We start from the raw sequence: 13,950 nt of genomic DNA on the forward strand, positions 1-13,950 counted from the left end.
GTAGCACCTGTCTGAGCTCTTTAAAGACACCTGTCCACCCCACAGTCAGTCAGATGCCAACTACTACTATGGCAAGACCAAAGAACTGTCAAAAGACATCAGAGACAAAATTTTGGACCTCCACAAGGCTGGAAAGGGCTATGGGGCAATTGCCAAGCAGCTTGGTGAAAATAGATCAACTGTTGGAGCAATTGTTAGAAAATGGAAGAGGCTAAAGACGACTGTCAGTCTCCCTCGGACTAGGGCTCCATGCAAGATCTCACCTCCTGGGGTATCACTGATGATAAGAAAGGTGAGGAATCAGCCCAGAACTACAAGGGAGGAGCTGGTCAATGACATGAAGAGAGCTGGGACCACAGTTTCAAAGGTCATTTTCGGTAGAACACTACGCCGTCATGGTTTCAAATCATGCATTGCACGGAAGGTTCCCCTGATCAAGTCATCATATGTCCAGGCCCGTCTGAAGTTTGCCAATGACCATCTGCATGATCCAGAGGAGGCATGGGAGAAAGTCATGTGGTCAGATGAGACCAAAGTAGAACTTTTTGGTATAAACTTCACTCGTCGTGTTTGGAGGAAAAAGAAGGATGAGTTGCATCCCAAGAACACCATCCCTACTGTGAAGCATGGGGGTGGTAACATCATGCTTTGGGGGTGCTTGTCTGCAAAGGGGACAGGACGACTGCACTGTATTAAGGAGAGGATGAATGGGGCCATTTATTGTGAGATTTTGAGCAACAACCTCCTTCCCTCAGTCAGAGCATTGAAGATGGGTCGTGGCTGGGTCTTCCAACATGACAAGGACCCAAAGCACACAGCCAGGATAACCAAGGAGTGGCTCCGTAAGAAGCATATCAGGGTTCTGGAGTGGGTGAGCCAGTCTCCAGACCTAAATCCAATAGAACATCTTTGGAGGGAGCTGAAACTCCGTGTTGCTCAGCGACAGCCCCAAAACCTGACAGATCTAGAGGAGATCTGTGTGGAGGAGTGCGCCAAAATCCCTGTTGCAGTGTGTGCAAACCTGGTCTAGAACTACAGGAAATGTTTGACCTCTGTAATTGCAAACGAAGGCTTCTGTACCAAATATTGACACTGATTTTCTCAGGTGTTCAAATACTTATGTTCAGCAGTACAAGACAAATAAATTCTTTAAAAATCATACAATGTGATTTCCTGAATTTTCTTTTTTTTAATTCTGTCTCTCAGAGTGGGAATGCACCTACAATGTGAATTTCAGACCCCTCCATGATTTCCAAGTGGGAGAACTTGCAAAATTGCAGGGTGTTCAAATACTTCTGTTCCTCACTGTATATATATATATATATATATATATATATATATATATATATATATATATATATATTCTCTGTAAAGGAAAGTAAATTGTAAATTTTCAGTTTAGAAGTGCTTAAAGTCTGCCGTACACAGCTCGAGTTTTGGCCAATTCCTGCTGAATTGCCCAAATTGATCGTGGGTGGACCTGTTGGCATCACCTGGCTCAAGAAAAGTCAAAGGAGCTGGGCAGAAAATTTTCAGGCCAACACTGACTGCATCCAGTCAGATTCAGTCACTATTCAGGTATTCTGACAGCCATGGGTGCGCGGATTTACAGTAGTGTGGATGGAGGAATCTATTAGATTTACCATGTTAAGCTCATGGACTGAATGAATCAATGGCATGAATTGTCACAGTTAACATTTCAAGTCTCTACAGAGAGATCTAACTGGGGGGTCCCATCAAAACTTAGCACCCCATGATGTGAAATTACACCCCCCACATTTAAAGTAGTTGTAAAGCCTGAAGGTTTTTTACCTTCTTGCATTCTGTGCATGAAGGCAGAAAACCTTCAATATGCAGTTCCCCCCGAAGTCTCCCATAATACTTACCTGAGCCTGATCCAGCAATGTGCACAAGAGCAGCTGCTGTCATTCATAGCCATTGAGGAGGAAGCAGGAGTGGGTTGAGCTTGTCCATAAGACAGCTCAGGAGTGATCATGCACGAGTGCCCCCAGAATAAGCAGCTAAGGGGGCACTCAGTAGGGAGTTGGAGCCCAGGGTACCGGCGGGGGATCTGAGAAGATGAGGATCGGGGGCTGCTGTGTGCAAAAGTATAACATGTTTTTTATTATATAAAAAAATAAGCCATTAGTATCACGTCAGTGATTTCTATATGAATGCCTAGACTCATTAATCTGTGCCATTTATATCTGCCCGGAGTTCAGCATTATGGTTAGTGATACACTTTGAAGGAAAAGTAAGTCCACATTCAGGCATCATAGGGTGCTTTCATTGTCAAGCCACTAGCCATCACCAGTATCTGCAACAGCCAGATGCTTGAGTTAAGCACACACATCCCCTTAACATCTGCTAATGTTTCCTGCAAATTTTGTAAATACTTTTCTAATAAACATTTTGCAACTAATCACAGTTAGCTAAGTGACAAAACTGACAACCTTTATTAGGATGTATGAAGAAATAATGTTGGGTAAGTAAAATATATTTGTTTATACCTATAAAAATGACAAATGGCATAAAATTAACATTGATTTGTGACCAGATATTTCTGATATTTTGCTCTCCTTTTTTGGGATTATATTGATATTAATGCTTTCGTAGTTCAGAATAAATGTATTATTTGCTTAGAGATCAGTCGTAAAGCTGTCCCTGATCCCATGACTAAAAACCAGTTTCTTGGAGTAGTTATAAGTCTAAATTACCAATGACATTTCTGTTAATGATTGATCACTTAGTAGAAAGTTCCACGCCAGTGAACTTTGAACAAAAAAAGTAAGAAAGTAAAGGTCAATTATAACTGGAAGTTGCTGAGAATATATACTGAGAGGCTTAAAGCTGAATTTCAGATAGATATAAAAGATGCAAAGTAATGCAATTCTGTATTCATAGATACATCATTCAATGTATTTTTTAAAGCAAGCAGTGTAAGTACATGCATTTAATTTTGTATCACCCTCTTGCTGTCCTGTACAGCAATACTGAGACTAGGAGAGTGAAAAGCAGTGCAAATGGCCAGTGAGTTATGCTTTAATGCAATGTTGCAAACAAGGGGCATGTTGATAGGAGGTGAGAGCAGAGTGACAAGCTTATCAATCTGCTGCTTCGTATTTTACTTTCTAGTCACAGACTGGGTAAGAGACAAAAGAGTAAGTGTTACTTACTGTAATAGGATAACTCAGGTCTCCTGTCCTGCCAGACTGGGCTTTGCTACAGTCATGGCCGAAATTGTTGGCACCCTTGATATTTTTCCTGAAAATCAAGTATTTCACACAAAAAAGGTATTGCATTAACACATGTTTTGCTATACACATGTTTATTCCCTTTGTATGTATTGGAACAAATATAAAACAGAGGCAGAAAAGCAAATATGACATAATGTCACACAAAACCCCAAAAATGGGCTGGACAAAAGTATTGGCACCCTTAACTTAATATTTGGTTGCACACCCTTTGGAAAACATAACTGAAATCAGTCGCTTCCTATAACCATCAATAAGCTTCTGACACCTCTCACCCGGAATTTTGGACCACTCTTCCTTTGCAAACAGCTCCAGGTCTCTCTTATTGGAAGGACACCTTTTCCCAACAGCAATTTTAAGATCTCTCCACAGGTGTTCAATGGGATTTAGATCTGGGCTCATTGCTGGCCACTTCAGAACTCTCCAGCGCTTCTTTGCCATCCATTTCTGAGTGCTTTTTGACGTATGTTTGGGGTCATTGTCCTGCTGGAAGACCCAGGATCTTGGACGCAAACCCAGCTTTCTGACACTGGGCCCTACAGTGCGACCCAAAATCCTTTGGTAATCCTCAGATTTCATGATGCCTTGCACACAGTCAAGGCACCCAGTGCCAGAGGCAGCAAAACAACCCCAAAACATCATTGAACCTCCACCATATTTTACCGTAGGTACTGTGTTTTGTTCTTTGTAGGCCTCATTCCGTTTTCGGTAAACAGTAGAATGATGTGCTTTACCGAAAAGCTCTATCTTGGTCTCATCTGTCCACAAGACGTTTTCCCAGAAGGCTTTTGGCTTACTCAAGTACATTTTGGCAAACTGTAGTCTTGCTTTTTTATGTCTCTGTGTCAGCAGTGGGGTCCTCCTGGGTCTCCTGCCATAGCGTTTCATTTCATTTAAATGTCGACGGATAGTTCGCGCTGACACTGATGCTCCCTGAGCCTGCAGGACAGCTTGAATGTCTTTGGAACATGTTTGGGGCTGCTTATCCACCATCCGGACTATTCTGCGTTGCAATCTTTCATCAATTTTCCTCATCCGTCCACGACCAGGGAGATTAGCTACAGTGCCATGGGTTGCAAACTTCTTGATAATGTTGCGCACTGTGGACAAAGGCAAATCTAGTTCTCTGGAGATGGACTTGTAACCTTGAGATTGTTGATATTTTGCCACAATTTTGGTTCTCAGGTCCTCAGACAGTTCTCGTCTCCTCTTTCTGTTGTCCATGCTTAGTGTGGCACAGACAGACACACAATGCAAAGGTTAAGTGAACGTCTCTCCTTTTTATCTGCTTTCAGGTGTGATTTCTATATTGCCCACACCTGTTACTTGCCCCAGGTGAGTTTACAGGAGCATCACATGCTTGTAACATTCTTATTTATCCGCAGTTGTGAAAGGGTGCCAATACTTTTGTCCAGCCCATTTTTGGAGGTTTGTGTGACATTATGTCGAATTTGCTTTCTTTCCTCCCTTTTTTTGTTTTGTCCCAATACACACAAAGGGAATAAACATGTGTATAGCAAAACATGTGTTAATGCAATACGTTTCGTGAGAAATACATGATTTCCTGGAGAAATATCAAGGGTGCCAACAATTTCGGCCATGACTGTATGTGGCTGAGCTATCTAAATCTCAGGACGTGATGGACATACAGCTATGATGACAAGGCAGCAGTGTACAGAGACTCAGTGTGAGATTCAGATTATAATAACACACATCAATATGTTGGAGTTGTAACACCATTCACATTAAAGCAAGCCTGCGACTGGTGCAGATTCATAGACTTAACTTTAGTTTTGAACCTTTTAGGGCATAATCTGCTGAGAAACATTACAGTACATTAGCAGCTATTACCCATTTTAAATGAGATCTGAGATGCAGAGGTGGAAAACAGATACTAAAGAAAGACTAACAAAAATAAAGTGTGTGTCCTCAAAATGGAATCTACAGTATATTGGTGTTTAATACAGTACCAGTAGTACTGTTTGTGTCTAATAAAAACTCATACAGAGAGACAAAACTCTTTTTTTTTGTAAATATTCAGCGAAATCAGTTATTGAGGAAGTATTGGACAGCATAGTATTGGAAGCTTGTCTTGTCTTCCACCGCCTATTTTATTTTCTTATAGTCAGCAAATACAGTTTGTATATCAGAACTGATCAACAGAGGCACAATACATCCAGGGCTGGATGTATTGTGGCCCACAATCCCTTAAAGTGATACTAAACCCAGGACCTGCATTCACTATATCCGGTCTTCCACAGTACATAGAACATGGAAATGCAATTATTTTAGTAAATATAAACTGCTAAATACATTTTCTCATCAGCAGTTAGAGCAGTCTTGTGACTTCAGCAGAGCACTGGTTAAAGCTTGTAGGAGGAGTTTTCTTTCTGCTCTAAAAGGATGTGAAGCCTCTGACTGGACAGTGCAGATTGGCCCTGTGCTGATCACATGCACCCTCCCAAGAAAAAAAAAACCTCTCTAGCAATACACACCAAACTAAGCATGTGCATGTGACCATGGGTTCAGTCTGTATGAAATGGACATTTCAACAAGAGGAGGGGCAGAAAAGAAAGGATCAAATACTTTTCTTACACAATGCAGAGGATTAACCCCTAGGATTCCACAGTCAATATAACAAGCATGCTTTACTGCATATACAGACTGATTTTACTGTTGTGGGTTTAGTAACACTTTAACACCGGCAGGCACTGTTTTTTTTATTCCTTTATCTAGGACTTCATTGCAGGTACAGTTATCAGCAAGTAAGTAAGTGCCTCAGATGTAGCTGAGTAGTATTGGCACAGTGCTTGTAGAAAACCAGAGAACCAGAGAGAGGAGATACATTTGCATGGAACATTAGACAAGATATACTGCTAAATCCTTGGTTTTGTAATTGTATAGTGCATTCCCACAATTGACAACCACGTCTGGTGTCTGAGGGGCTTGAATCCCAATAATATCTGTGATGTCTGGTTGACAGTCAGATTTTTTTTAAAAGTTAAAAAAAAAAAATCTTAACAGGGACGTGTATTGGATCACTCTTCTATGTAACAGAGTGAACTCTGTAAAAATGGAAAGGCGGAGGGGACGGACAAACAAGTGAATGTTTGAAGAATGTAAAATTGAAATGTTGAAGGAGGAATATGGGTTATGGGATGCATCGCGATGGAAAGGCCACATCGAAGGGCTCTTGATTTGTAATGGGAAGCCTCCTTGCGCACCATGGGTGATGTAATTTGGATACAAATTGAATCCACCTTCAACTTGTGAGTAGGTGCAGTGGGCTGCTGCAGCAGTGAAGACACAGAGTCCGGTTGCAAATTAACTCAGAACTTGTGTTGCAGAGAATGCCAACTACCTATAACCCCAGAGTGCCACTTGGGGTAACAGTCACAGTTCAGCTCAAGGCAGAGAGGCAGCGGGTAAAGATGCAATGATAGTGTCTGTCGTCAGAGGGAGGAATGAGGCCTGGATGATCCCAAAGGGAAGTTCCTTGGGGTAAGGAACTCTGCTGACCCAAAGATGGCCACCACAGGTCACCCGGATGCAGCATAGCCAACTGGAATACTGCCTCCAGGAACCAGGAAACCACAGAGAAACCAAATCTCTCCTGACTTCCTCTCTTGGCTGTGCTACTGCTCCAGGACCTACAGTGGAGGAAGCAGACTGCACCAGCCTACAAGCTTTTTGTCCTTGGGGATTAGCCTGACCCAACTCAAGGAGACAGATCTGTAGTAGGGGAGGTCAGCATATCTTGATCTAGAGATGCAAAAAGGGGTTCATTGGTTCCAAGTGTCAGTAGCTCTACTGTTTCCTTCACAGACCAGAATGTATGTAATATTGTCTGAAAATTCTGAAGTTATTTTTTTTTTCTTTATCTCTGCATTCATTTCTATCACTGTTGGAAATAAAAAATACAAAAAGCACACAGAGATTTATGTAAGAGTACACATGTGTCTTGTATTTAGACAACATTTCCTTATCCTAACTCTAGGCAGGTATAGGAGACACAAATTAACCACTTCCAGACCGGACGCCCGCTGCCTGTTTCCAGGTTTTATGGCGGATGCCCTTTGATAGCTTTACATGTTAACCCCTTCCCAGGCAGTGTCATTTTTACAGTGACAATGTATGGTATTATTACTTATCATTGTATTAGTCTCACTGGTGACGTCAGTGGCAGTTCCCAGCATCAATTAGTGTCAGATTACCCACCGCACTATTCCAGTCCCATTTTAGTTCGCTGATCACTGCCATTAGTAGTATGAAAAAATAAATATAATTCCAGTATATATGCCATCATTTTTAGACACTATAACCTTCATGCAAGCCAATAAATACACACTTATTGGGATTTTTGTTTTACCAGAGACCTAGCAGAATACATTTTGGCCAAAATTTATGAAGAAATTTTTATCAAAATTTTTGATCTTTTTTTTGTTTATATAATTAAAAATTATAAAACCCAAAAGAAAACTACATTTGTGTGAAATAAATTGTATAAATTTCATTTGGGCACAGTGTTGCATAACCATGCAATTACCAGTTACTTAAGGGCAGTGCTAAATAGGAAAAAATGGCCTGGTCATGAAGGGTGTAAACCCTTCTAGAGCTGATGTGATTAATTCAGCTCTGTAATCATTAGTACATCAATAATGCATTTTTTTTTCAATTCAAACAGTGTGTGTACCTACATATGACCTAGTATCAGCCTCTTGAAGTCCCTATATACCACAGTGTGAGTATAAGAGGAACAAGCAGTACAATGAGCCAATGAGAAGAAGCATTCTGATAGCAGGAGAAAGCAGAGTGGCAGAGAGATGAGCTTTTCAGGCTACTGCTTCTTCTTTCATTCTCCAGTAACAAGCTGTTGTGGGTCCATAATCACTTGGGCTCAGAGGAACTGGGTTGAATAATGCTGGCCATAGGACTGAGGACATCTAAGTGCATAAAAAATAACTTGGGAAAAATCTTTGGACTGAAGGTAGATATTACAGTAAAAGGTAGTTTTGTTATTTAATCATTACATGGATTCTTCAGTCTTTTTTTTTTCTTTTTGGCTGCAGTTATCAACCTACATAGGACTGAATTCAAAGACACCCGAAAATCAAAGTGAAAAAATTATGCTGCAAGCTAGTCCATTTTGCTGAAATTTCATTGCAGCAACTCAAAATAGTAGTTTGTATGGCCCCCACGTGCTTGTATGCATTCCGGACAACATCGGGGCATGCTCCTAATGAGACGACGGATGGTGTCCTGGGGTATCTCCTCCCAGATCTGGACCAGGGCATCACTGAGCTCCTGGACAGTCTGAGGTGCAATCTGGCAGCATCGAATGGATCGAGACATGATATCCCAGAGGTGTTCTGTTGGATTTAGGTCAGGCGAGCATGGGATCCTTTCAATGGTATCAATTCCTTCATCCTCCAGGAACTGCCTGCATACTCTCGCCACATGAGGCCGGGCATTGTCATCCACCAGGAGGAACCCAGGACCCAGACCAGCATAGGGTCTGACAATGGGTCCAAGGATTTCATCCAGATACCTGATGGCAGTCAGGGTGCCATTATCTAGCCTGTAGAGGTCTGCGTGTCCCTCCATGGATATGCCTCCTCAGACCATCACTGACCCACCACCAAAACCAAAATCTTGAGACTGTGCTGGGAGACAAAGCAAACCTTCTGGCAATGGCATATCTTGATGTGCCATCCTGGAGGAGTTGGACTGCCTGTGCAACCTCTGTAGGGTCTAGGTATTGCCTCATGCTACCAGTAGTAACACTGACCCTAGCCAAATGCAAAACTAGTGAAAAACAGAAAAGATGAGTAGGGAAAAAATGTCAGTGGCCTCCTCCTGTAAAACCATTCCTGTTTTGGAGGTCGTCTCACTGTTGCCCATCTAGTACACCTGTTGTTAATTTCATTAACACCAAAGCAGCTGAAACTGATTAACAACCCCCTCTGCTACTTAACTGACCAGTTCAGTATCCCAGGAGTTTAATTGACTTGATGCTATACTCTGATTAAAAAGTGTTCCTTTAATTTTTTTTGAGCAGTGTACATTAATAAACTTCAGCCAAACTCCAGCTAACATTTTATAAGCAGTTACGGCAACATATTTTTTTGAGATAAACGTTTTACATAAATAAATAGAAGATGATCATTATAAGCACCCCTTCCATTGTTGAGTGGTTTATCTCATCCCTGTAAATGGTACATTTGCAAGAGAACTTGTTCTTTTTGAAAAACAACAGACTTACTGGCCAGATCACCAGGTAAAAATAAAAGAAAGAAAGCCTAAAAAAGAAAAATAATACAGCCATCACATCTAAGACTTGGTAAGCTGCAATATAATAAATGTTATACCTCTTTTAAAAGGCTCCAGTATTTTGGTCTTGTTTGTAATGCTTTCCCTTCCAATCAGCATTTGTTTAATGACATTAAAGCAATTTGTAGACTTCAGATCTCTTCATCTTATCTGAGCGTGGATATTTATGCATATGACATATGGAGTGTGATTGCTGCCAGACAGCTCTGTAGATAAGCAATTTCTCCCCTGAGAATAGTCATTAGGATGCCTGGAGAAGATAAAGTGTACCTATAGACTGATAAATGTGGTGTAAGTAGTTTATTCAGACAGCAATCTGACTCACATATCCAAACAAGCTGTGTAGATACAAACCCGCAGAGAACTGATTTCTAATGTTAAGCTCATAACTCATAATAAAAAGAATGTATATAACATCTTAATTTAAGTTCATTGTTGCAAAAAGTTTTTTTTTTCCTAGAAAAAATTTCTCCAATGGCCAAGAGTCCTTAAAAAGACAAAGTTCAACCACAGGAAGGACAGTCACCCTCACCCCACAAGCCCTTAAGCACATTTGGGTGCGGACGGCACTGATAGAAAGAGTGCTCGATAAAATTGTCCAGTACATTGTGGATAACTGCAGGTAAGAAAATTTTAATTTTAGTGTTAACCCTACTCCAAGTATTTCGTTTTGGGTTAAACAAAATATGCTGTAACTTAAAAAATCATTTTGATTTGTGTTTGTTTTGCAGATAACGGCACACTTGTGCTCATATGAATTGTTGAGTAATTTGTGTTTCAGCAATGCTATATATACTAGAGATACCTGTACCAATACCCACAACATATATATTTACTAATGAGGAAAACTACAAAATTAAGAATAGCAAAAACCTTGAAAAATATTGTTCTTTCGACCAACAGATACACAGAAACATTGTTTACAATGATTTGATTTGACAACCAGAATTTGGCAGCCAGTCAACCAAGAAAAAGAACTTTCAGAAGCATAGTTTATATATAAACATTCTCCTTAAAGGCAACCTGTGAGATCAGAAATATGAGAGCTGCTATTGGTTACTTGTTATTTTAAGGTGCAGATTTTGATGTATGATCCCTATGATTAAGCCCTGAATAAGGCTGAAACGCGTTTGGGAGGTGAGATTGCGCTGTAAGCCATACTAATACCACAATATAGCTACTTGAATGAAGATTTCAGTGGAATGCGACCTGAGTTTTTACCGTGTAGGTAGTGAGAAAAGTGATGGATCCCATTGTAGGTCCAGGCATCTGTGATGCGCAATACAACTTTTCATTTGGGGCAAAAGCAACTCTGATGGACTGTCTTCTTTAAAGAAAACCTGTTGCAAAAGTAAAATTGCTCAAAAAGCTTTGCCTGTAAAAGCAAGTAAATGCTAACCTTTTCAGCTTCCTAAGCTGCTGAATGTAGCTCTGCTGAAGACTGAAGTCTGCTGTGAAACTGACATGTATGGGAGTGTTGTTGACATCCAATCAATGATGTGGATGTCAGCCGGAGGAACAACTGAGCGCTGTAGGACTTACAAAAGAACGACATTCTCATTTTTAGTGGTTTCTCAGCAGACTTCAGAGGAATGTGTCTCCTTAGGCCTCATACACACTAGCAGCAAAAAACCGCTAAGCGCAGCAAAAATGCATGTAAACGTGCATTTGGCTATGTTTAGCGGATTAGATGTTTATTCATTTCAATGGCCAGAGTACTGCTAAACGTAGTGCTAAACGTAGTTAGCACTTAGGCGCGTTTTGCAACATTTTGGCCGCGTTTAGCATTTTGTACCTAAAACTTCCTCTCCTGAACACAATTCTTCTGCATTCAGGAGAGAGGCATTTCACTGGCCCCAAATGCTGTTGCCGTTAAACTCTGGTAAAAGTCTATGTGTGCATGGACAAATAAGGGTTGATTTACTAAAGGTAAATATACTGTGCACTGCAAGTACAGTTGCTTTAGATCCGAGGGGAAGTCCTGAAATGAGGCGAAGCTCTGCTGATTTCTTTTATCCAATCATGTGCAAGCAAAAATGCTGTTTTTTCATTTTCCTTGCATGATCCCCTCAGATCTAGATCAACTGCACTTTCAGTGCACTTTTGAGTGCACTTGGAGTGCACTTGCAGGGTGCATCCTACTTTGCCTTAGTAAATCAACCCTAGTGGCTTTTATTGAGTTAAGTTCAGGGGCTTTGGCAAAACAAGTCAAAAGCTCTTGAAGTCACGTTTGTGAGCAGAAGTGTACACGTGGCCTAAATGAAGCTAGGTTTATAGTAGCACAGACAGTGGGAAAGGTAAGTATTTTCTCTTCTCTAACAGGCAAGTCTTTTTTAATCAATTTAATTTTGATGACAGGGTCACTTTATTGAGTGCGTTCAATTTCTATTGAAGACAAAATGCTATTGGTATTAAATGTAAGGATTAGGATTTCAATGAACACTGTCATTCTATGTGTCTACTATCATCTGCAGGGAACGGCAGAGATTCACACAGCGCATGCAGAGTATAATGAATTATTGTCAATTTTCTATCAAACCACAATTGTCGCTAATGTATAAGCAGATGATTTCCAGCTGAGTACTGTAATTCTTACACTTAACTTGCAACTTGTTTTCACTGTATTAAAATTCAAATAGATTCATCGTTGTTTCATCATTCAGCCCTTTCATCTTCTTTCCATTCAAGGAAATGCATTCCCTTCATCTTACCAAAACACATCACAGCAAGTTCTGCCATGATACAAACATCTTTCCTATACACTGTATCATTTTTGTCTTCATCTGTGCAAATAATCAGGACAGCCAATATACAGCCAAAATACAGTCTATCATGTAGTAACAAGAAATGCCTTATGACTTCCCTTCCACGCACTCCCATTACACTGTTGGTCTGTCAGAGCTGATGCAAATAGCCAGCTCTTTCTGATATATGGAAGCACCTGAATGGCCAGTCTCCAGACTCAACCACTGTAACCTGAGGTAGAGGTGACATCATCAACCCTGTGTAGGCTCCAACACCTTTCAGTATGAAACTTGCACAAGGTTCGACTGCCAAAGGAACAGTGAGACAGTGGAGTGCAGGAAGAGTGAGAATAGATGGTTCTCAGATGAGTTATTAAGATCAGTTTGTCTTTAATTAAGATTGTAGATCATAAGCTTAATAATGGCATGCAATTTTCTAAAGCAAGCAAAATCCTTTCTTATATTAAAAGAGGTATAGACTCCAGAGAGAGAGATATCATTCTACCCCTGTACACATCATTAGTAATACCTCATCTGGAATATACAGTTCAATTTTGGGCACCAATTCACAAAAAGAACATTGGGGAACTGGAGAAAAGTACAGAGAAGGGCAACCAAACTGGTAAGAGGCATGGAGGAGCTCAGCTATGAGGAAAGATTAGAGGAACTGAATTTATTCTCTCTTGAGAAGAGGAGATTAAGGGGGGGATATAATCAACATGTATAAATACATCAGTGCTTAATACAGTGAACTCGGTGTAGAGCTATTCACCCTGAGGTCATCACAGAGGAAAAGGGGGCACTCTTTACGTCTGCAGGAAAAGAAATTTAATCTCCAAATATGGAAAGGTTTCTTCACAGTGAGAGCTGTGAAAATGTGGAATAGACTCGCTCAAGAGTTGGTTCTGGATTGCTTTAAAAAAGGCCTGGATTCTTTCTTGGTTACTAACATTTATAGGTAAAGTTGATCCAGGGAATATCTGATTGCCTCTTGGGGGATCAGGAAGTAATTTTTTTCCCCTGCAGGAGCAAATTGGATCATGCTTTGCTGAGTTTTTTTGCCTTCCTCTGGATAAACTTTGAGTGTAGGATTATAACTTTTTTTTTTTTTAAGGTTGAACTGGATGGACTTTTGGCTTTTTTCAGCCAGACTAACAATGTAACTATGTAATTGGCAAAACAACAGAGCTTCAATAAAGTAAGCCTGTTGTCCTATTATTATGATAAGTATATGTTCCACCCAGGATAGTGAGCACTGTATGGTGGCAGATAGTACATTTAGCATTAGCCTATAAAAATTCCTATGCAAAGACAACCTTTCTAAAAGTCTTCTACTGGGGGCACCCCTACTCTTAGGTGACAGTGCTTGGGCATAGAGTCCTGTGGAAAGTTCTATCTGCACCCTAGAAACCTTGGAAGTTCTAGCAGTGCTGTCTGGTGATAGTCAAGAAACCTAAGGTCCTCATCACACTAGCGAACCTGTCACTGGTTGCAACTCCCCAGCAAGAGGATTGATAAAAATGCACTCATCTGCGTTGCAGAATCTCATTTGTCACAAAAGGCTCATTTACAGTTACGATTGGGGGTGGTGGCAATACCCCGCAGTTAAACTGCGTTTTTAG

At 40.6% G+C, this 13,950-nt stretch overlaps 1 protein-coding gene across 2 annotated transcripts in view; it reads left to right on the forward strand.

Moving 5' to 3' along the window:
* The window catches only part of SGSM2 (small G protein signaling modulator 2), a 475,991-nt gene that overhangs the window by 314,051 nt on the left and 147,990 nt on the right, over positions 1-13,950 (forward strand). For both annotated transcript variants that reach the window (XM_089683765.1, XM_089683766.1), the window contains exon 4: positions 10,045-10,206. In XM_089683765.1, coding sequence (XP_089539891.1) covers positions 10,045-10,206 — 162 coding nt within the window. The remainder of the gene's footprint in view (positions 1-10,044; positions 10,207-13,950) is intronic.

The sequence above is a fragment of the Staurois parvus genome, unplaced genomic scaffold (genome assembly GCF_062004578.1).
Source record: "Staurois parvus isolate SC_StPar_1 unplaced genomic scaffold, SC_StPar_1.0 ptg000321l, whole genome shotgun sequence".
NCBI lineage: Eukaryota > Metazoa > Chordata > Amphibia > Anura > Ranidae > Staurois > Staurois parvus.